The sequence below is a fragment of the Mobula birostris genome, chromosome 5 (genome assembly GCF_030028105.1).
Source record: "Mobula birostris isolate sMobBir1 chromosome 5, sMobBir1.hap1, whole genome shotgun sequence".
In the NCBI taxonomy this organism is placed as follows: Eukaryota; Metazoa; Chordata; class Chondrichthyes; order Myliobatiformes; family Myliobatidae; genus Mobula; species Mobula birostris.
In genome coordinates this window covers 118,371,854-118,397,704 of record NC_092374.1, presented here as the reverse complement: position 1 = coordinate 118,397,704, position 25,851 = coordinate 118,371,854, and the positions used below count along the sequence as shown (strand labels likewise).

At 40.2% G+C, this 25,851-nt stretch overlaps 1 protein-coding gene across 1 annotated transcript in view; it reads left to right on the top strand.

The window, feature by feature from the left end:
* LOC140197951 (low-density lipoprotein receptor-related protein 1-like) overlaps positions 1–25,851 on the top strand; it is a 2,495,129-nt gene that overhangs the window by 1,226,767 nt on the left and 1,242,511 nt on the right. The window contains exons 17-19 of the mRNA XM_072258609.1: positions 3,618–3,729; positions 4,410–4,535; positions 19,340–19,456. Coding sequence (XP_072114710.1) covers positions 3,618–3,729; positions 4,410–4,535; positions 19,340–19,456 — 355 coding nt within the window. The remainder of the gene's footprint in view (positions 1–3,617; positions 3,730–4,409; positions 4,536–19,339; positions 19,457–25,851) is intronic.

Below are 25,851 nucleotides of genomic sequence, written 5' to 3'. Positions count from 1 at the left end.
TGCGCCATTCCATCATGGCTGATCCTGGATCCCACTCAACCCCACACACTTGCCTTCTCCCCATATCCTTGATACCCTGACCAATCAGGAAATGATCAACTTCAGCCTTACATATACACAAGGACTTGGCCTCCACCACAGTCTGTGGCAGAGCATTCCACAGATTTATTTCTCTCTGGCTAAAAAAATTCCTCCTTACCTCTATTCTAAAAGGCCACCCCTGAATTTTGAGGCTATGCCCTCTAATTCAGGACACCCCCTCTTTAGGAAACATACTCTTCACATCCATCCTATCTAGTCCTTTCAACATTCAGTAGATTTCAATGAGATTCCCCTGAATCCCTCTAAGTTCCAGTGAGTGAACTTCTTTTGGACTCTGTTCAATGACAACAATTCCTTTCTGAGATATGGATTCTGATGCAAAACTGTTGAAAATACTCCATGTGCAGCCTACCTAGTGTCTTGTAAAGGCGCAGCATTATTCCTTGTTTTTATATTCTATTCCCCTTGAAATAAATGCCTTCTTTATCACAGGCTCAACCTGTAAATTAACCTCCTGGAAATCTGGCACGAGGACTCCTAAGTCCCTCTGCAACTCTAATATTTGAATTTTCTCCCCATTTAGATAATAGTCCATACTATTGTTCCTTTTAGCAAAATTCATTATCATACATTTCCCAACACTGTATTCTATCTGTCACTTTTTGCCCATTCTTCCAATTTGTCTAAGTCCTGCTACAATCACATTGCTTCCTCAGCACTACCTACTCCTCCACCTATCTTTGTATCATCCACAAGCTTTGCCACAAAGCCATCAATTGCATTATCCAAATCATTGATAAACAATTTGAAAAGTAGTGATCCCAATACTGACCCCTGTGAAACACCACTAGTCACTAGCAGCCAACCAACAAAGGCCCCTTTTATTCCCACTCACTACCTCCTACCTGTCAGCCATTCCTCTATCCATGCTAGTATCTTTCCTGGAACACCATAGATTTTACCCTGTTAAGTATTCTCATGTGTGGCACCTGATCAAATGCTTTCTGAAAATCTAAGTAAGTGACATTCACTACCTCTCCTTTGTCCACCCTGCTGGTTATTTCCTCAAAGAACTCGTAATAGATTTATCAGGCAACATTTCTCTTTACAGAAACCATGCTGACTTTGACTTATTTTATCATTGGTCTCCAAGTACCCTGAAACACCCTTAATAATAGACTCCAACACTTTCCCTACCACTGAGGTTAGGCTAACTGGCCTAAAATTTCCTCTCTTTTACCTTCCTCCCTAAAGGAGTGGAGTGATATTTGCAATCTTCCAGTCCTCTGGGACAATGCCAGAATCAAGTGATTCTTGAAAGATCATCACCAATGCATCCGTTATCTCTTCAGCAACCTCCCTCAGGACTCTGGGATGTAGTCCATTTAGTCCAGGTGACTTATCCACTTTAAGATCTTGACTTATCCACTTTAAGATCTTTAAGTTTGCCTAGCACTTTTTCTTTGTAATAGCAATGGCACTCACTCCTGCTTACTGACACTCATGGACCTCTGACACACTACTAGTGTCTTCCACAGTGAAGACTGTTGCAAAGTACCTACTAAGTTCATTAGCCATTTCTTTGTCCCCCATTACTACCTCACCAGCATCATTTTCCAGTAGTCCAATATCAACTCTCATCTCTCTTTTACTCTTTATATAACTGAAAAATCTTTTGGTATCCTGCTTTATATTATTGGCTAGTTTGCCCTCATATTTCATCCTTCCCTTCTTATAGCTTTTTTAGTTGCCTTTTATTGGATGTTGAAAGTTTCCCAATTACCCAACTTCTCACTCATTTTTGCTATCTTATAGGACCTTTCCTTGTCTTTTATGCAGTCCTTAACTTTCCTGGTCAGCTACGATTGCCTACCCCTGCCATTTGAGAACTTCTTCTGTAGGACATATCTGTCCTGTGTCTTCTGAAATATTCCTAGAAACTTCAGCCATCGCTGATCTGCTGTCATCCCCACCAGTATTCTCCTCCAATCCACCTGGGCAAGCTTCTCTCTCATGCCTCTCTCATTCCCTTTATTCCATTTTGAAACTGATACATGATTTATGCTTCTCCCTCTCAAATTGCAGTATGAATTCAATCATATTATGATCACTGCCTCCTCTGTGTTCCTTTACATTGAGCTTCCTAGTAAGATCTGAGTTATTACACAGCACCCAATTTAAGATAGCCTTTCCCTGAGTCATCTCAAGCACAAACTGCTCTATAAAGCGGTCTCATAAGCATTCAACAAATTCCCTCTCATGTGATCCGACACCAACTTGATTTTCCCAATCCTTTTGCATATTGAAGTCCCCCATTACAATTGTGTCATTACCCTTTCTACATTCCTTCTTCAGCTCCCTTTGCAATCTCAACCCCACATCTTGGCTACTATTTGAGGCCTATATATGATTTCCAGAATGCTTTATTTATCCTTTCAGATTATTAACTCCACCCACAAGATTCAACATTCTCTGACCCTGTGTCATTTCTTTCTAAAGATGTAATTCCATCTCTTACTAACAGAACCACACCACCACCTTTGCCTTACTGTCTGTCTTTTCAAAACAAAGTATATCTTTTGATGCTAAGCTCTAAATTGGTTATTACTAGAAGATATAGGAGCAGAATTAAACCAACTGGTCCAATACGGCTGCTCCACCAATCCGTCATGGCTGATTTATTATCCCCCGCATCCCAAAACCCTGTTGTCCTGCCTTTTCTACATAACTTTGATGCCCTGCCTAATCAAGAACCTATCAATCTCCCTTCTAAGTATACCAAATTAATTGGTCTCCACATCTGTCTGTGGAAGTGAATTTCACAGATTCACCAAAATCTGGCGAAAGAAATTCCTCCTCATCTCTGTTCTTAATGGACATCTCTTTATGATGAGGCTGTATCCTTTAGTCCTAAACACCCCCACTATAGGAAATATCATCAGCACATCCACTCTATCTGAACCTTTTAATATTCAATAGATTTCTATGAGATCCCCCTCATTCCTTTAAACTCCACCTAGTATAGGCCCACAGCCAGCAAACACTGCTCAGACATCAAAACTTTCATTTCCAGAATTATTTTCATGAACCTCCTCTAGACCCTCTCCAATGCCAACACATTTTTTCTACGCTAAGTGCTTCAAAGCTGCTCACAATAATCCAAGTGTGGTCTGAATAATGCTTAATAAACCACAGCATTTCATGCTCATCAAACTAAGAACAAAACAAATGCAGATCAGAAACCTGATTTCCCTGGCACTTCATTTCTGTGGGAAAAAAACTGCAATGTTTCCCTGAGGAAATTTTCCTCATGAAAATTGATTCTGGAAATTGTATGAGTTTGTGAAATAAGACGATAATTTTCCTGTATATAGTTTTAATTAATCTGGATATAACTTACATTTAAAATTCCTGGTCATTTCTGCTTTCACAATCATTTTCTTAGTGGATTTGTTGCTATTTACAATGTAAATTAGAGAAAACTCTTGTCTCTGGTATTTTATTGATTGCATCTAATACCATACTTATTACCCTACATTTTTCTAGTGAAGTCTGGCCCACCCAATCATCAGCAGTGCCATTTTGGAGAGTTTGCCTGTAGAAATGGAAGGTGCATTCAAGAACGTTGGAAATGTGATGGAGATAATGACTGCTTCGATGGTAGTGATGAAAATCAAGATATTTGCTGTAAGTTTGAAATGACGACTGTCTGTTCTTAATTTTAAAAATTAAAATAAAAAGATTTAAACATGGCTCGTTACATTCTTTTGTGTACAGATGGTCTGGGGACATTTTTCTTAGATCGGCTTTTCTATTTTGAGACAAATTCTCAGCAAGCTTTTTCAATGTCTGAAGTTGTTTGACTAATTTTGCATGCAATTATCTACTTTGGGATATGAGTATAGTAATTTATTGTTCAGCTGTTCCAATTCATCAAAAGTAATTTTCAGCTTGTTGACACAGCTGATCTCTATATATATTTTTTTTATTTTTGTCCGCCTGCATTTTATGGATCAAATGACAGTGGTCTGATAAGCACCGGGGATAATCAAAAAGTAATAAGCATTTATTTAATAGCTGGTAAAATTTACAAATAAATCATTGGAATGTGGCTTCCAATTGATATTATAAAGCTCAGTATTTTAGTATTGCGCAGACCTAGCCTACTGATAGTGACAGTAAAATTATGAAAAAATGCTTAGTGTAGAAATAACAATTCATTTGAAATAACTATTTCAAACCTAAGACAATGAATAATTCATTTATCTGTTTATCTTAGATTAATACAACAGTTATAAATTGCATTAGTTAAGGTACTATTTACAGCTTTAGGTTTAACTGATCAGCTATAATTATTTGTTTTCCAGACAATAGTACTTGTCCTACTAATCACTTTAGATGCCAAAATAATCGGTGCATTCCTAAAAGATGGCTTTGTGATGGAGCTAATGATTGTGCCAACAAAGAAGATGAATCAAATGAAATGTGTGCAGGTAATTTCTTCCACTTATTTATATATAGCCTGAAAAACTAGATATAGCTAGAGCTTTGAGCCAAGCTTAAAATGTATTTTTCTTGCATTACTATTTAGTTTTCCAAGCCAAATAAAATAGAATTATTGTTGGAAATTTAAGAATATACCTTTTTAATATTTTTATTAGTTTCTACATAGAAGAATACAGTACAAGAAAAAATATATAAAGGTGAAAAAAACTACCAATTACATTATATCTATCCGTAATAACAATCTCATTACCCCATATTCATGTATGTTAGTCAAAGTTATATTGAAATATGCTAATTTATTAAAAAAAAAGAGTCTAACCCCTACCAAGACTGAAGCTGTTTATTAAGGAGAAAAAAAAGGTTAAATACCTTCTCATGTAATAAAAATTAATAATAGCCAACGTTTGAATTTAAACAATGAATTGAGGGTTTTGAAAGTTTTGAAAATAATTCAGAAAGGGTCTCCACAATATTTGAAAGTCTTGACGAGATACAGAAATTCAACAATGAATCTTCTCTAAATCTAAGTATGACATAACATTGTATAACCATTGAGCATGAGTTGGAGGAGAAACATCTTTCCATTTAAACAAAAGCACCCTCCTAGCTATAAGGGAGCTAAAGGCCAAAATATGTAAATCAGATGTCTTCAACTTGATATCTTGTCCTGCAATAATACCGAATAGGACCGTCGGAGGATTAGGCTTAAAATTTACTTTGAAAAGTAAAGAAACAGTTTGAAAACTTCCTTCCAATATTTTTCAAGACATGGACAAGTCCAAAACATATGAATTAATGAAGCTTCTCCATTATTGCATCTGTCACAGTGGGGAGATATATCCGAATAAAAATGAGATAACTTATCTTTAGTCATATGGACTCTATGTACCACCTTAAATTATTTGAGGGAATGACGAGCACATAGTGATTAAGTATTAACTAGTTTAAAAATTTAATTCCAAGTTTCCTCAGATATTGACGTCTGTAAATCTCATTCCCAGAGATTCTTAATTTTGTGTAAAGGAACATTCCTTGTCCCCAGTAATATACCATAAGTATTAGATATTGAACCATTATAAAAAGGTGTCAAATTAAAAATTACATCTAGTAAGTTCTTATCTGAGCTCACAGGAAATGTGCATAATTGAGATCTTAGAAAGATCTTAGAAAGAATATACAAGAGTAATATGTTAATTTTAAGATGCTTTCTTACAATGTATAAGGCATCTGACTGCAAGACTCTACAAAGGATTGTGAGGTCTGTTGAGAGGATCATCAGGATCTCTCTTCCACCTGACCAGGATACTTAGCAGAAGTGCTGTGTACACAAAGTCCTTAGCATTGTCAACAATCCCTCCTATCCATCCAACAGTCTCTTTGACCCCATACCATCAGGCAGGAAATACCGTAGCATTAAGACAAGGACTGTTAGGATGAGGAACAGTTTCTTCTCCCACGCTGTGAGACTAATGAACTACTTGCCACCATGCAGATCTCATCGTAAATGAAGCACCAGTGCTGTTATACTGTTTACATTTTAACTAGTATAGTAAATGCAGCTTATTATTTGTTAATTTATTTGTATTAATGTTATGTGATGTGTTGTATGTGAGTTATACGTACTGTATTGTGCACTGTGGTCCAGAGGAATATTGTTTCATTTGGCAGTAGATGTGTATATATATATTGCTGAATGACAATAAACTTGAACTTGAACTTGAAATAGAAACTCAAACATGCTTTTATTGAAAGAATGAAGCAATGTTGTTTATAGTGTTTGTCTTTAAACAATGATTTAGTGTAAGGAACATAAAGAATACAAAATTTGTAGTTGGTCATAATAGTTAGCTTTAGTAGGGGCCGTATGTTTTATAATTGAAGCAACACACGTAAAAATTGCTGGTGAGTGCAGCAGGCCGGTCAGCAGCTACAGGAAGAGGTACAGTCCTGACGAAGGATCTCTGCCTGAAACGTCGACTGTACCTCTTCCTATAGATGCTGCCTGTCCTGCTGTGTTCACTAGCAATTTTTATGTGTGTTGCTTGAAATTCCAGCATCTGCAGATTTCCTCGTGTTTGCATTGTATAATTGAATTTGGTTTTTCAAAAATTCTAAAATGATAGACTATTAGCAAGGCCCAGGTATAATTTGTTCAATAGTACCTTTGGAAAAGAGGACATAATCTCTAAAAAAGCAGTGCAAACCTCATTGTGTAAAATATCCACTTGTCTGTTCATGCTGTTGCTTTCTGTAACTCATGCCATAATGATTTATGAAATTTAGTGAGTGTGCAGTATTGCTTAGAAATGAATAGTGTGCATAATTTATGATAATTTTTAAAAAAGCTATGAGGCTTTTTGAGGCTGATAAAACATTACTTCAACCTTGTAATTGCAATAATTAATTCCGTAACAATATGCTTGTAGAATTAACATAATTTTACATTGTAAATTAATAATTATAACCTTAATGGTTTAACCATGATGCATTACCATGGTATTCATTATTGTCCATAATTTCAAGCATTTTCCATTGCATTCATTATAGATTGCAATTTGGGCAGCCCAGTGGCCCAGCTGGTCGAGCTGCTGACTCGCAGTGCCAAGTACTGAGTTCATTCCTAACTTCGAGTGATGTCTGTGTGGAGTTAATATATTGTTCGTGTGACTGCATTAGTTTCCTTCAAGACGTGCGGGATATAGGTTAAGTGGCTATTGTAGATTGTACCTCTTTTATGGGTAGGTGGAAGAATCTGGGGGGGTGGTGTGGAGGAGTTGAAGAGCACATAGGATTAGAATAAAATGGGTGACTGATTGCCGATGTGGATTTAATATGCCAAAGGTCCTGTTTTTGTGTTGTATCCCTCTGATACTCTATAAACAGGGTGCCATTACTTTTGAAAATTAAATAATACAGTAAACCCTATTTGTATCAAAGCTCTGTATTAAATTGGCTCAATATTTCTGTTCCTTAAAAATATATTATATGGCTTTAACTTTGGCAGAAAAATTAATTCCCTAGGTGCATTTTGCACAACTTTGATTAGTGAAATATGTTCTGATTGTGTGCAATACCCCTGCATTTAATTTGTTATTTCATAATTGTAGGGAACCTCCAGTGATTTTACAAACCAAATCTAATCCCAGAAAGAATAAAAGCAGAGTTGAACCTACTGTGAAATTACCACATTTACTTAGTTAACTGTGCCTTGCACATGCGTCCCCACTGACCTTTCTGAAACCTTCATAGTGAAAGAGAATTTAAGAGGATAGTTTTCTTAGGTGCATAGTACATTAGTATTGTAACCTGTGCCAGGAATACCATGAATGAATATGGAGTGCAAGAAAAAGATGGCTTGAAAGTCTAGACCCAAATTAACAATGCTTCAGTAGTTGCAACTTGTGCAGAAAACTGTAGCTGCGGAGGGTCTGATTTTATTTATTTATTTAGTTAGTTAGTGAGATACAGCATGGAATAAGTCTTTCTGGACCTTCGAGCCGCGCAACTGAGCAACACACAATTTAATCCTAGCCTTATCATGGAACATTTTACAATGACCAATTAACCTACCAACTAGTACATATTTGGACTGTGGGAAGAAACTGGAGCACCCAGAGGAAACCAACGCAGTCACGGGGAGAAAGTACAAACTCCTTACAGACTGCAGAGGGATACCTGTACTATAAAGTGTTGTGCTAACCACTATCTTGGCTGACGTATCTGCACCCACTTATCCAGGAGTTGAATAGCTTCATTACAGATGCTCTTTATTACCTTTATCTTCCCTCAAGTGGAAAGTGCTCCTCCAGTTCTAAATGAATTCTTTAGCTCATAACTGTGAAGTCAAAAAGTGCTAATTTTCTAATAATGCTACCATAGCTTCTGTCAACAGACATCAAAGTTGCTGGTGAATGCAGCAGGCCAGGCAGCATCTCTAGGAAGAGGTACAGTCGAGGTTTCAGGCCAAGACCCTTCGTCTAGGTAGTAAATACACCTAAAGTTTCCGCTGATGAATTCAGAATCAAGTTTATTATTACAAACTAATGCCATTCTGCAGCAGCAAATACCAAATGCACAAAATATACTATAAATTACAATAAGATATATATTAAAATATTAAATAAATTGTACAAGGGGTCATTATCCACTCAGAAATCTAATGGCAGAAGGGAAGAAGCTGTTTCTAAAACATTGAGTATGTATTTTCAGGCCACTGTACCTCCTTTCTGTTGGAGATAATGAGAAGGGGGCATGCCTTACGTGGTGGGAGTCCTTATTGATGAATGCCACCTTTCTGAGGCATTACCATTTGAAATTGTCCTCAATGCTGAGGTGGCTAGTGACCATGATCAAGCTAGCTGAGTTTAAAACCCTCTGCAGCTTTTTTGGATGCTGTGCAGAGGCTTCTCCATAATAGACAGTGATGCAACCAGTCAGAATGATCTCCTTGGTACATCTGCTGGGTATTTGGTAACATACCAAATCTCCTCAAACTCCTAATGAAATATAGCCACTGTCACGCCTTCTTCATAATTGCATTGATACGTCGAGCCCAGGAAAGATCTTCAGAGATGGTGAAACTCAGGAACTTGAAACTGCAACACACACAGAATGCTGATGGAACGCAGCAGGCCAGGCAGCATCCATAGAAGAAGCACAGTCAACATTTCAGGCCAACACCCTTCGTCAGGACCCTTCTTCCTATGGATGCTGCCTGGCCTGCTGCATTCCACCAACATTTTGTGTGTGCTGCTTGAATTTCCAGCATCTGCAGATTTCCTCATGTTTGCGAACTTGAAACTCTCTTTTTCTACTGCTGACCTCTTGATGAGGTGTGTTCCCTCAACTTCCCCTTCCTGAAGTCCACAATCAATTCCTTGAGATTACTGACGTTGAGTGTGTTGCTGTTGTAACACCACTCAACCAGCTAATCTATTGGTACCTCTGTATGCCTACTCATCACCACTTGAGATTCTGCCAACAACAGTTGTGTCATCGGCAAATTTATAGATGGTATTGCACTATGACTAGCCACATAGTCATAGGTGTAGCGAGAGTAGAGCAGTGGGCTAAGCATGTCTCCTTGAGGTAAGCTAGTGTTGACTGTCAGTAAGGAGGAGATGTTATTTCAGATCTGCATTGACTGGGGTCTCTTGTTGTGGGAGTCAAAGATTTAGTTGCAGGGGGAGGTACCGAGACCCAGGTTTTGAAGCTCATTGATTAGTACTGAGGGAATTATAGTGTTGAGCACCCAGCAGTAATCAACAAACAGCAGCCTGATATAAGTATTCCTGTTGTCTAGGTGGTCCGAGGCCAGATGGGGAACCAGTGAAATACACAGAACATAGAATAGTAGAGCGCAGTACAGGCCCTTCAGCCCACATGTTATGCCGATCTTTTGACCTACTCCAAGATCAATCTAACCCTTCTCTCCCACATAACCATATATTTTCCTTCACCCATGTGCCTAAAAGTGTCTTAAATGACCCTAATATGTCCACCGCCACCCCTGTCAGTGCATACCTCTTACTCCTCTTAAAAAATACCTTTGGCATCCCCCCTCTATTTTCCTCCATTCACCTTAAAAGTATGTCCTCTCATATTCGCCATTGCTTCCCTGAGGGAAAAAAATACTCATCAGTGCCTTTTATCATGTTATACACCTCTATCAAGTCACCTCACCTCCTGATTTGAAAAATATCAATGGAGACAAATTAGCAAGAGCTCATATATTCATGTTCTTCATCTTAAATATGAATGACATTATAATTGCATCCTGCCCTTCCCATGTCTCTGTTCAGAAATTATAACAATGGATATTGCCAATAATTTGCAGAGTATGTACATCCTATGCAAATTCAAAAATATTGAATGTGTTATGGGAGGTGTAGTAGGATTTATCTATTAATCACTTGCTGCTTATCATCTTAGTACTTATCATTATGCTTGCCAAATTAACCTTTTAAGAGGAAAAAAAGTGCAACCACTGACAGTATTAATGGATAAGCACTCTTGCTTCTACCTCTTTGTGTTTCATTGCTCTTTGGCACCTGGGCTGATTTATTAAGCTCAGGAAGCTATTTCTCAGTAATGAGGCAGACTAAGTATCTTAGTTCCAGCTCACAATAGATTTTCTTCCAAAATTAAGCACTGGCAGGTTTACCATTATGCCAGAAGTGGAAAACAATTCTTCATCTTGCATTCCATAACTGGAAAACTTGTTGCAGTTTTCTACCACAATTTCTACTTTGATGATAAGTAAATCTGACTGTCGATAGTTCTCTCCCTGTGTAGCATATGTATAGCATTCATTATCCCCCTGTATAGCAAGAATCACCAACCCAATAGACAATTTAATTTACCACAGTAATATACCTCAAAATCATAGTAATTCACAAAATCTGTAACAGAAAGATGTTTCAGAGCAAAAAGATTCTAAAATCCTGAAAGCCATATTTTAATTATAGATTATTACTCCAGCTTTCATTTGAACAGAGATTAATTTTGAACTTTATTTAAGATGATGATATGTTGCAATAAAAGATGCAAGAGCGATCCAAATGGAAATTGGAAGGAAACTTTGTTTTTGAAAAAAAGTAATCAATTTTGAATCTTAATTTTTAGTTCATTCAATCGATCTTGGCATTAATACCGTTACAGTACAGTAATTTGATCTTTGTCCAAAGCGGCTGTTTTCGAAGCAATAGTTTCCCTAGGATTAAGGAAAAAAATGTGTTGAGGTTAAAGAATATGCACAGAATGAGCGGATTAATTCTGTTAATTATGATAAGTATCAGGAACATCGCGAGTGCTCTGACTGGCTTTATTTCATGGGCCATATATTTTATTTTAAAGTACGTGAATGGTCATTACCATTCTAGTTTACCAAACATGACCTAAATTGTAGTCTATTGGCTAATTCTGTAAGGCAAAATTCTCAAGGGTGCAATTTCATACATGATTAAAATTAGCAGTAAATCATTCCCCTGTAACAATTATCCTTTAAACTCATTAGGCAGCTGAAGAACCATTATACTACCATAAGTGTCCAAGTTCGTTAGTATAATTGCATTCTGGAAATTTGTGGAGAAAATTAAGAAACATTTGTTTTTTGCATCCGAATATTACATTTGTTTGCAAAATCTGTAACAAGACATAAAAGTATTTTTTTCATTAAGGTAAAAGACACATTCGTATAATGTCTTGAATAATCACAGGAATAATATCATTGTATCTAAACAATTGATATTATCATGCATAGGCTTGAGTCATCTATACCCATATCCATCTATTAGCAGTATAATAATTTTCATCATCTGAAAGACACCACCTAAGACACCACCTCTATTGTTGCACTCCCTCACCTTTATTTTTAACCTCTTAAGAAGCCCCTAGCATTAAGGATGCCATGCTTCCACACAATTCTCTGGGTTCTGAGGTATGTGATGAGGCTATGCTAAGATCATATAGTGTCTGGAGGAGGGGAAGCAGAAGGTGTTTGATAAGGCGACTGGGTTATTTGGGAGATGGCATGTTCCTTCCATAATGTGTTTGTGAGTTAATTGGCTTCTGTAAAATTGCCCTCAGTGTAGCTTATTGATAGAAACAACTAAAGGGGAATTAATGAGCGGCTGTGAAAAACAAAAGTTGCAGAGAGAGTCTTTGAGCACTACAGCACAGAAACAGGCCCTTCGGCCCATCTGGTCCATGCCTCACTATTATTCTGCCCAGCCACATTGATCTGCACCTGAACCATAGGCCTCTATACCCCACGAACCCATGTATTTATCCAAACTTCTCTTAAATATTGCATCTAACTTGCATCTGCCTCTACCACATTCACACCACCCTCTGAGTGAAGAAGTTCCTCAGGTTCCCCTGAAATATTTGACCTTACACCTTTAAACTATGAACTCTAGTTTTAGTCTCACCCAATTTCAATGGAAGAAGCTTCCTTGCATTAACATTATCTATACCATGCATAATTTTGTAAACCTCTATTAAATCTCTCCTCATTCTCCATGCTCCAGGGAATAAGGTCCTACCCTACTGAACTTTTCCCCGATTAGTCAGGCCCTCAATTCTCAGTAACGTCTTTGTAAATTTTCTCTGTACTTTTTCAAACTTACTATAAGTAGGTGACCAGAATACTTCAAATTAGACCTCACCAATGTTTTATACAACTTCAGCATAACATCACAACCCCTGTACTTAATACTATGGTTAATTAAGACAAACAAGACCATAGACATTAAGATGTAGGAGCACAATTAGGCCATTTGGCCCATTGAGTCCGCTCTGTCATTTCATCATAGCTGATCCAGTTTTCCTCTTGGCACCTGTCTCCTGCAATCTCCCCACATCCCTTCATGCCCTGAGCAATCAAGGATTTATCAACCTCTGCCTTAAGTATACATAAAAACTTGGCCTTCACAGCTGCCTATGGCAAAGAATTCCACAGATTCACCACTCTTTGGCTAAAGAAATGTCTCTGTCTCCATTCTAAAAGGATGCCCCTCTATTCTGAAGCTGTGTCCTCTGGTCTTAGTCTTTCACACTTTAGGAAACATCCTCCTCAAATTCACCCTATCAAGGCCTCTCAATGGGTTTCAGTGAGGTCGCCACTCATTCTTCTGAATTTGAGTGAGTACAGGCCCAGAGCCATCAAACACTCTTCGTATGACAAGCAATTTAACCCTGGAATTATTTTCATGAACCTCCTTTGAACTACCTCTAGTTTCAGCACATCGTTTCTAAAATAAGGAGCCCAAAACTACGCACAATAGTCCAGGTGAGGCCTCACCAGTGCTTTATGAAGCCTCAAAATTACATCCTTGCTTTTAAACTGATATTCTGATGATAAACTCTGCCATTGTCATCAGAAATGATGTCTGGGCAAGTCTGGTCCAGTGGTATTTACACATTATGTCATCCATCCCTCCTCATTGGTTGGTCCTCATCCAATCAAGTTTTCACTGTTCCACCTCATTTACAATCAAAATCCAGTTCTTACTGAGAATGAGAACTATGTCTTTGTTAAAATTTTTTCCTCTAGTTTTATTTCTGGAATTGGAACCTATACCTGGCTGGAAGCCTAAGAAAAGTTTATTCATAATATACCCTGGGAAAGCATTAGATCTTTTTTCATCCTTGCTTTTATATTCTCATCCTCTTGAAATGAATGCTACCATTGCATTTGCCATCTTCAACACAGACTCAACCTGCAAATTAACCTTTAAGGGATCCTGCACAAGGACTCTTCAATAAAAGAAGATCTGCAGATGCAGGCAGTGTCTATGGAAAAAAAGTACAGTCGACATTTCCAGCTGAACCCCTTCAGCAGGACTAGAGGGAAAAAAATGAGGAGTAGATGTGAAAGGTGGGGTTGGGAGAAAGAAACGCCAGGCAATCAGTGAAACTTGGATGGTGAGGGATGAAGCAAAGAGCTAGGAAGCTGATTGGTGAAAGAGACAGAAGGCCATGGAAGAAAGAAAAAAAGGGGAGGGGGATGGAGCACCAGAGGGAGGTGATGGGTGGATAAGGAGATAATATAAGAGAGGGACAAGGGGATGGGAAATTGTGAAAGGGCATGGCGGGGGGTGATGGGGAGGCATTACTGTAAGTTTGAGAGATCGAAGTTTGTGCCATTAGGCTGGAGGCTACCCAAACGGAACATAAGGTGTTGTTCCTCCAACCTAAGTGTGACCTTATCCCGACACTGGTGGAGGCCATGGATGGACATATCGGACTGGGAATGGAAAGTGGAATTAAAATGGGTGGCCACTGGGAGATCCCGCTTGTTCTGGTGGTCGGAGCATGGATGCTTGGCGAAGCGGTCTCCCAATCTATGTCGTCTCATCAACATGCAAGAGGCCACAGCGGGAGCACCAAACACAGTATATGACCCCAACAGACTCACAGGTGCATTATCACCTCACCTGGAAGGACTGTTTCGGGCCCTGAGTGATAGTGAGGGAGGAAGTGTAGGGGCAAGTGTAGCACTTGTTCCGTTTGCAAGGATAAGGGTGAGGAGGGAGATCAGCGGGGAGTGACGAATAGACAAGGGGGTACATTATTTTTAACAGTTACCACATTTTGATTCATGTTTTGGCGTTGGCCATGACTGTGGTGAGTCACATAATGTATCCTGTCATGAACTCTGCTTCTTAAACAGCAGGATTGAGGTTGTAAATTTGTGACTGAAGTCCCTCTCCATCAAGTGTAAGAATTTTATTAGGGTTGCCACCTTGTCCCGAGAACTAGTGTGTGTTTTTTTGATTAACAAATGGCCTTTAGATCAGATTGTTGGCAAAGCTAGACACTTGACTGTGGACCGAAGTCAAGAAAGCTCAGCAGGATCAAGAAAACAATCTCAGACCTTAATTTCAACAAACCATACAACATCAAGATTGTCAGGGAATTGTTAGACCAGCTATATTCATAAAGGTTATCATGGCTCACTAATACATCCTTGGTATACCCAGCACCTACCTAATTACCTTTATCCCTCTCACCAACTTTTCTGGTCCATGAATCCCTTCTCTTTCATTGCCCTCTACGATTATTAATCTTCACTGACCTTCACACCTTCCCTCAGACCCACCCATCCCCTATCTTTACAACCCTATTTTCTCTGTTACATACCCTGATGCTAAGCATGAGAAAATATTCCTTCTCCTCCTTCTTCTTCCCTGACTCCTTGACACATGCTCTCCAGCTCCCCTCTCCTTGTCCCTCCCCCTCCTCTCTCTCTCTCTCTCTCTCTCTTTCTCCGCCACACCCCTAAGTGCACTAAGTTAGAGTGCAATGTTGGTACCGACAGCCATCTCTGATCAAAAGATGGATGAGGGCTATGGAACTTTGGGACAGCAAGGTGTGGATGTGACAACCTGGAGGAACTTCCTTCTCTGTTCTTGCTTCCTTCTCTTTTTCTCTATTCTTTATCACCCTTGTATTTTCTTGTGCTCTTCCACATTCTGATCTCCCCACACTTTCTATTGCTGCTTGGACAGCCTAACCATGATTCTTGAAGATAAACCTCCCATTTTGTATCAGAACATCAGGATCAGGTTCACTCTAAGCCTATGGAACCCCTGTTTCTACCCCTGAATCCTTGAGACCTCCGCTCTGGTACTTCCTCTGTCTGATGTAATTCTTCTAACCTCATGTAGCCTCGCTCCTGTGATGTTATAGGTTTTCTAGAGCTTCTGTCTCCCTCGTTGCACAGAAATGTAACATCTTTCTCTTCAGCGCAGTCCTTAAGCTCTCTGTTGCATTGTCCCTAATGCGCAGCATCTTATTCCTGTGTTAGTTTTATACCTATGCAGCCTCTGTGTTTTTGGTGCTGTTCCTAGATTCAGGAGGTCTCTGTTTCCACATTTTTTCTCATACTCATGAAGCTCTTGTTGCATACCTTCAGTATAGCATGGAGAATTGGCACAGCTTTTGAAATCACATCCTTTTGACTTGAGGATGTGAGGGTAACAATTTGATCGAGAAGAGATATTCAAATGAGTGAATGACGGCTCTTGATATGCACTGAGAAGGCACCTTGCATAGTAATTTTGCACATGTAAACTGCACTGCTGATTATACTAAAACCAGGGTATTATGCTCACATAGTCAGGCAGGACATTTGCAGTATATGAAGATAAAAAGAGATGACTTTCTTAAGCAGATATGAACATATTATCTGTATAATCAAACAATGTTTTTATATTCCACATGCAGCCATCCAGTTAATACAGCCTTCTTAAGTGGCAGCTATTACAAATTTACTGAAGTTATCTTCCATATCATAAGCTTTGTGTTAGTCATCTATCAGGAGACAGCCAAACATTGTAGCACATGAGGGATCAAAAAATAAAGAATGTTTGCAGGAAATTATTTTCTATTTAAGGGCTCAATCTTGCTGATATATGTTAGCAATTCTGCAATGAAATGTAGGCACATGTGGGAGTCCCAGACTTCCATAGGTTCCAGTCTGTGAATCCGAACACTCCGCTATTGGAATTCATATGGAGTACAGTAGTAAAGCTGTGGCTTGCCAAAACTCCCCAATAACCACACTGGGAAACTGTTGCCCAGTTCTATTACAGATTTCATGAGCTTAGAGTCAATTTTTGCTTTTCTTTACTCTTTCTCTGAAGCCCCTGAGATATTTTGTTGGGTGAAGTTGCTTCATAAGAATTTTTATCTTCAAAATTACACAAGGAGCAATTAATACTCTTGCTAGGCACATTGCAATCTGACTAGCAAGAATTTTAATTGTCTTTTGTGTAATTTTGAGTAAGTTGAATGAAGGTAATTAACTTCTCTGCACTGAATTGAAATATGAAGCTCTTAGGTTTTTCTATATTTTAGAGAAGTATGAAGAAACTAAACAGTAAAACTTGAAAAAAGGATTGAAACATTATTAAGAACAACATGTTTAACTGTTTAAGATGTTTAATGGCATTTTGAAAGAAAGGATAAGTATTTGAAAATGTTTTAAGCAATAAAGTATAATATTGGCAGTACGAACTCAACAGATCAATTGATGCTCTAAGCTTTCCTTGGATTAGTAAATGGTCATTTTGCTTCATATGCTTATCTCTCCAATGGTAGTTACTTTTGCCTATTCACATATCAATTGCTCTAGTGTGCCTCTTGTTTCTTTGTCTATTTATGTCTTGCCCATTGGGAACATTATCTACCAGTAGTACAGTTTTCATTTGTTCTCTGACAACATCCAACTTTGCCTCCATCACATTTCTTAATCATTCTATAGTCTGTAAGGTGTCAGGTCCACAAATCCCACAGCACAACATCCCAATGACCAGATATGGAGAAAATATCATTCCTTTGTTATTAACTTACTCCCTGTCCCAAGACCAACCTTCCTCAACTTGGTTTATAATCTTGATGTTACATTTGATTCAAGGTGACTTTCAACTATAGAGAAACATCGTCTTTAAAGCATCTATTGCCAATCCAAATCTGTACCATACCTTCAACAAACTCTGCTGAAGAGTCTCGGCTTAAAATATCAACTATACTTTTTTCAATAGATGCTGCCTGGCCTGCTGAGTTCCTCCAGCTTTCTGTGTGTGTTGGATTTCCCACATCTGCAGATTTTCTCTCGTTTCCGTACCATATCTTGCCCTTTTCCTTGTCCTGTATACACTAAAAGCCTCTAGACCTGGTTATGCTAAAGTAGTTTTAACTAGTCTCAAATCATCTATTCTATGGAAATGTACATTCCCACTCTAGCCATCTTCTTGTGCTAGGTGCATTGGCATCTAGATAAGCAATGCTTTATTGAAAACAGTTTTGTCCTTTCCTTTAAATCCTTCCACATTCTCTGTATTCTTGCAATCCATAGACAGATTGGCCCTCTTCCAATCCTGGCTTCTGAAATATTACTGATTCATATAGCACAGATACAGGCCTCTCAGCCATTCAAACCCATGCCAACTATGATGCCCACCTAGCTGGTCCCAATTTCCTGCGTTCTGCCCATATCCCATTCAGCCCCAGAATTCCATGTGTATATCCAGCACTTTTCAAATGATACCACTGTACCTGCCTTAACCATTTTCTCTGGCAGCTCACTATATATACTCACCCCTCCCTCCCACCCCCATCCCCATGAAAAAGTTTCATCTCAGGTCTCCTTTAAACTTATCCATCTCAACTTAAACCTATACTTTCTCATTCAGGACTCCAGTATCCTTGGAAAAAGACTGTTACCATCCACGTTATCTATGCCTCCATAATTTTCAACATTTCTAAAATTATAAGAGTATTTGCAGCATTAGACTGTTTAGACTGTTACACAATATCAGACTACCATCAGCCACCTGTTAAACTGCAGAGGTCCAAAGCTATGAAATCCCCTTCCTAAACTTCTCAACCTTCCACCTGCCTTATGATAGTGCAAAACGTCTACCAAATGTAGCAAACTATGGTCCTTTTACCTTAAAAATCTTCTTAAGCAGCTTGTTGTCAAATTGGAAAATAAAATGAAACTGCAGATTCCAGAATCTGAAACAGAAACAGAAAAAACAATATTTCAGTTCTGAGGAAGGCTGCCTGACCCAAAGAGGTTTCTCATTCCACAGTTACTGGTTGACTGGCTGAGTTTCTGATCTTGACATCAAATTGTTTCTGATAAAACTCCTGTGAAATGCCTTCGGACATTTCACCATGTTAGACCTGCAATATAAAAAAAGTTTGATTTTGTTAGAATATGGCTGACTATGTCATATATTTCTTCTGAGTCATGAGTATCAAAATGAAGACAAAAAAAACATACAGCATAACATGGTTGGTTTATTGCAAGACAGCACATTCAAAACGTGTGTTGTGTCACTAAATGTCAAAGTCAAGTTTATTGTCATAAGTTCAAGTATATGAATACAGCTCCATTGTAAAGCCTGCATTGGTATCACAGGCACATAACATCCTATCAGCAGCAATCACAGGAAAAGCATAAATTAGACATAAATTATACACAAATTTCACATGAGATAATGCAATTGTTGCATTTATTGCCATTGAGTGAAAAGAACTGGATTTGGACTCTGCGCAAAACCTTTTAGATTGGTTTGCATGATTGTTTATATTTCAGGATAGCTTAAATCTATCAGATTTTATTCATGTGGTTAAACCTTCTCAACTTTAATTGGAAATAAAACAAGTCTTCTAAACTGAGGTTACTCTTGGAGAATCTTAAAAATGTAACTTAATAATATAAATGTTATTTTAATTGTGCCATCCACTGATCCATGCTGCTGTTATTTTGTTGCAGGGAAGACTTGCCAATCCAGTCAGTTTTCCTGTTCCAGTGGACGTTGTATCCCAATGTCATGGGTGTGTGACTTAGAAGATGATTGTGGAGACCGATCTGATGAAACAGCATCGTGTGGTTAGTGGCTCCTCACAAGATCTATTGATTAACTCACAGCAGTGTTGTAGGTGGTTAGATAGAATATATTATAAGAATAATGTCTTATGAATTATTGGCTTCCTGCCCTAGGTGTGACGAGAATGTCAAGTTTATTCTACTCGGGCTGCTAGATTGGGCATAAGAAACCGCATTAAATAGAGCTAGATTAATAGGTAACTATTCTTATGATGAGATGGGTTAGAAGAAGCAAATGAATATGGAAAAGTAGGCATGCAGTCTTCAGGTAGGCTATTAATTTCTAATGTTGATGGCTATCACTTCTGACTTGCTTGAAGTAATAACTGCTTAGTGTCCACAAGATTAAGCCCAAGCTGAGATAAATTATGTAAGTGTATCAAAGAAGAGTGAATAATATGATTAAAAAGGTGGTTAAAATTAGGATTGAAATCATAACAGTTGTCACAGCAGCAAACTTTAATTCATCAAGGTGGATAAGCAATACTGTGCTGATCAAAAAGATTAACAAGGATTTTTTGTAATCAAGAAACATAAAACTTGAAACTCATGAAGGAGTTCTTATTTATATTGAAGAAATCATATCTGTTTTCAATGATACTGCATAAGGTGTAATCATTGAAAAGTATGGAAAAGAACAATGACAGGTTTAAGTGATAATATATTTAAATATAATCCAAGGCACAGTCACTGTTGTATGTTTTAGACCTTAGAAACAACACCAGTTCTATATTCTGCAGTGTTTGACCATTGCTTCCACCCTCTGAAGAAATCATTGAAGTGATGTGATGTAACCAAGTGCAAACAGCAGTTAAACATAGGGTATATGTCACATCTGATGTTTTGGATAGCAATAAATCGAACACATTAGAAAAGCTGAGCTGTTCGCAAACTTGATTAGAGATTCGGACACATCCACTTCTAGTTTGAATGGAAACAGGGAAAGGCTGTCAGCCAATCATTTTCAATGAGGTGATCCAGCCAGTTAAGTACTAATGAAGTTGGCAGCCGGTACTTAACCTGCTTTTGAAGTGCAGTGAGAGAGAGTGTACATAGAAAGAAAATATTGCTGTTTCCCCTCAATCTCACAAACTTCCAGCTTACAAAAGTGTTCCCTACCAGGCTGCTTTTTGGCGACATATGCCAAAGCATTTACCCTATCGTGATATACCTTTCCTATCTCTACTCCTCGAGCTCCTGCCCCATCTCGAACCTTGACCAGCACCCTAATTAATGGATACAGGAAAGTTAACTATGATTTTGTCCAGGGTGTGTCATACAATCTCTGAAACTGTTGCAGGGAATTAGAAACATAGAAAACCTACAGCACAATACAGGCCCTTCAGCCCACAATGCCATGCAGAACATGTACTTACTTTAGAAATTACATAGGGTTACCTATAGCCCTCTATTTCCCTAAGCTCCATGGACCTGTTAAAAGACCCTGTTGTATCCGCCTCACCACAGTCGTCGGCAGCCCATTCCATGCACTCACTACTCTCTGCATAAAAGACTTACCCCTGACATCCCCTCTAAACCGATCAGTTTGCAGATTCAGTAAAGGGGACAGAAAACACATTAGAATAGAGCCACTGAACGATATGGCACAGAAACAGGCTCTTCAGACCATTTAGTCTCAGCCCAACCATTAAGTTGCCTAGCCCTGTTGACCTGTACTCAGACCATAGCCCTACATACTCCTCCCAACCATGTACCTATCAAAACTTCTCTTAAATGTTGAAATCGAGCCCACATCCACCACTTGCACTGGCAGCTCAATCCACATTCTCACCACCCACTGAGTCAAGAATATTCTCTTCATATTCTCCTTAAACTTTTCATCTTTCACACTTAACCTATGATCTCTAGTTGTAGTCACCCAAACTCAATGGAAGAAAACCTGGTTACATTTACCCTATCTATACCCCTCTTAATTTTAAATGCCTCTATCAAATCTCCTCTCAATCGTCTATATTCTAGGAAATAAAGTCTTAACCTATTCAATCTTAACATATAACTAAGATCCTCAAATCCTGCCAATATCCTTCTAAATTATCTCTGCACTCCTTCAATCTTATTTACGTATTTCCTGTAGGAAGGGATCCAAAACTCTACACAATACTACAAGTTAGGTTTCACCAAGGTCTTATACACTGTCACATAACATCCTAACTCCTGCTCAAAGTGCATTAATTTACGAAGGCCAAAGAAGCAAAAGCTTCCTAAATAACATTGTAACCCCGACTTTCAAGGAATTATGGATCTGTACGCCCAGATCCTTCTACTCTATGCACTTCTCAGTCCCCTACCGCTGACTGTCTATATACTCCTCAATTCCCTAGCTCAAACTGTGCATACAATCTCAGTCCCCTACCTCTGTGTATACACTCCTCAGTCCCCTACCTGTCACTGTGTATACACTCCTCAGTCCACAACCTCTGTGTATACACTCCTCAGTCCCCTACCTCTCACTGTGCATACACTCCTCAGTCCCCTACCTCTCACTGTGTATACACTACTCATTCCTCTACCTCCCACTGTGTGTACACCTCAAACCCCAACCTCTCACTGTGTATACACACCCAGTCCCCTACTTCTCACAGTGTATACACTCCTCAGTCCCCAACCTCTGTGTATCCACTCCTCAGTCCCCTACCTCTCACTGTGTATTCACACATCAGTCCCCTCTCTCTGTGGAAACACTCCTAGTCCCCTGCCTCTCACTGTGTATGCACTCCTCAGTCCCTTACCTCTGTGTATACACTCCTCAGACCCCTACCTCACACTGTGTATACACTCCTCAGTCCCCAACCTCTCACTGTGTATACACACTTCAGTCCCTTACCTCTCACGGTGTATACACCCCTCAGTCCCCTACCTCTCACTGTGTATACACTCCTCAGTCCCCAATCACTCATGGTGTATACACTCCTCAGTCTCCTACCTTTCACTGTGTATACAATCCTCAGTCCCCTACCTCTCACTGTGTATTCACACATCAGTCCCCTCTCTCTGTGGAAACACTCCTAGTCCCCTGCCTCTCACTGTGTATGCACTCCTCAGTCCCTTACCTCTGTGTATACACTCCTCAGACCCCTACCTCACACTGTGTATACACTCCTCAGTCCCCAACCTCTCACTGTGTATACACACTTCAGTCCCTTACCTCTCACGGTGTATACACCCCTCAGTCCCCTACCTCTCACTGTGTATACACTCCTCAGTCCCCAATCACTCATGGTGTATACACTCCTCAGTCTCCTACCTTTCACTGTGTATACAATCCTCAGTCCCCTACCTCTCACAGAGTATACATGCCTCAGCTCCCTGTGTATAAATTCCTCAGTCCCCTACCTCTCACTGTGTATACACACTCAGTCCCCTACCTGTCACTGTGTATACACTCCTCAGTTCCATACCTCTCACTGTGTACACACTCCTCAGTCCACTACCTCTCACTGTGTAAACAATCCTCAGTCCCCGACCTCTCACTGTGAAAAAACTCCTCAGTCCCCTACCAATCACTATGTAAACAATAATCAGTCGCCTACCTCTCACTGTGTATGCACTTCTCAGTCCCCTACCTCTCACAGTGCATACACTCCACAGTCACCTACCTCTCACTTTGTATACACTCCTCAGTCCCCTACCTCTCACTGTGTATAAACTCCTCCGTTCCCTGCCTCTCACTGTCAATACACCCTCAGTCTCCTGCCTCTCACTGTGTATACAGTCCCCTACCTCTGTGGAATCACTCCTCAATCCCCTATCTCTCACTGTGTATACACTCCTCAGACCCCTACCTCTCACAGTGTATATATTACTCAGTCCCCTACCTCTGTGTATACACTCCTCAGACACCTACCTCTCACTGTGTATACACTCCTCAGTCCCCTACCTCTGTGTGTATACTCCTCAGATCCCAACCTCTCACTGAGAATACACTCCTAAGTCCCCTACCTCACACTGTGTATATACACTTCAGTCCCCTACCACTCACTGGGTATACAATCCTCAGTCCCCTACCTCTCACTGTGTATACTCTCCTCAGTCCCCTACTTTTCAGTGTGTATACAAAGCTCAGTCACCTAACGCTCAGTCTGTATACACTCCTAAATCCCCTACCGCTCACTGTGTATACACTCCTCAGTCCCCTACCTCTGTGTATACACTCCTCAGACCCTGACCTCTCAATGTGTATACACACCTCAGCCTCCTACCTCTGTATATACACTCCTCAGTCCCCTACCTCTCACTGTGTATACACACTTCAGTCCCCTAACTCTCACTGTGTATACACTCCTCAGTCCCCTACCTCTCACAGAGTATACACTCCTCAGTCCCCTACTGCTCACTGTGTATTCACACCTCAGTCCACTACGTCTGTGGAAACACTCCTCAGTCCCATGCTTCTCACTGTGTATACACTCCTCAGTCCCTTACCTCTATGTATACACTCCACAGACCCCTACCTCACACTGTATATACACTCCTCGGTCCCCTAGATCTTTGTATACAATCCCCAGTCCCCTACTTTTCAGTGTGTATCCAAACCACAGTCCACTACCGCTCAGTCTGTATACACTCCTAAATCCCCTACCGCTCACTGTGTATACACTCCTCAGTCCCCAACCTCTCACTGTGTATACACACTTCAGTCCCTTACCTCCAACAGTGTATACACTTCTCAGTCCACTAGCTCTCACTGTGTATACAATCCTCAGTCCCCTACCTCTCACAGAGTATACACACCTCAGTTCCCTGTGTATACACTCCTCAATCCCCTACCGCTCATGGTGTATACACTCCTCAGTCCCCTACCTTTCACTGTGTATACAATCCTCAGTCCCCTACCTCTCACAGAGTATACAAGCCTCAGTTCCCTGTGTATACACTCCTCAGTCCCCTACCTCTCACTGTGTATACACACTCAGTCCCCTACCTGTCACTGTGTATACACTCCTCAGTCCACAACCTCCGTGTATACCCTCCTCAGTCCCCTACCTCTCACTGTGTATACACTCCTCAGTCCCCTACCTCTCACTGTGTATACACTTCTCAGTCCTCTACCTCTCACTGTGTGTACACCTCAAACCCCAACCTCTCACTGTGTATACACACTCAGTCCCCTACCTCTCACAGTGTATACACTCCTCAGTCCCCAACCTCTGTGTATACACTCCTCCGTCCCCTACCTCTCACTGTGTATTCACACCTCAGTCCCCTCTCTCTGTGGAAACACTCCTAATCCCCTGCCTCTCACTGTGTATGCACTCCTCAGTCGCTTACCTCTGTGTATACACTCCTGAGACCCCTACCTCACACTGTGTATACACTCCTCAGTCCCCAACCTCTGTGTATACACTCCTCAGTCCCCTACATCTCACTGTGTATACACACTTCAGTCCCCTAACTCTCACTGTGTATACACTCCTCAGTCCCCTACCTCTCACAGAGTATACACTCCTCAGTCCCCTACTGCTCACTGTGTATTCACACCTCAGTCCACTACGTCTGTGGAAACACTCCTCAGTCCCATGCTTCTCACTGTGTATACACTCCTCAGTCCCTTACCTCTATGTATACACTCCACAGACCCCTACCTCACACTGTATATACACTCCTCGGTCCCCTAGATCTTTGTATACAATCCCCAGTCCCCTACTTTTCAGTGTGTATCCAAACCACAGTCCACTACCGCTCAGTCTGTATACACTCCTAAATCCCCCACCGCTCACTGTGTATACACTCCTCAGTCCCCAACCTCTCACTGTGTATACACACTTCAGTCCCTTACCTCCAACTGTGTATACACTTCTCAGTCCACTAGCTCTCACTGTGTATACAATCCTCAGTCCCCTACCTCTCACGGAGTATACACACCTCAGTTCCCTGTGTATACACTCCTCAATCCCCTACCGCTCATGGTGTATACACTCCTCAGTCCCCTACCTTTCACTGTGTATACAATCCTCAGTCCCCTACCTCTCACAGAGTATACAAGCCTCAGTTCCCTGTGTATACACTCCTCAGTCCCCTACCTCTCACTGTGTATACACACCCAGTCCCCTACCTGTCACTGTGTATACACTCCTCAGTCCACAACCTCCGTGTATACCCTCCTCAGTCCCCTACCTCTCACTGTGTATACACTCCTCAGTCCCCTACCTCTCACTGTGTATACACTTCTCAGTCCTCTACCTCTCACTGTGTGTACACCTCAAACCCCAACCTCTCACTGTGTATACACACTCAGTCCCCTACCTCTCACAGTGTATACACTCCTCAGTCCCCAACCTCTGTGTATACACTCCTCCGTCCCCTACCTCTCACTGTGTATTCACACCTCAGTCCCCTCTCTCTGTGGAAACACTCCTAATCCCCTGCCTCTCACTGTG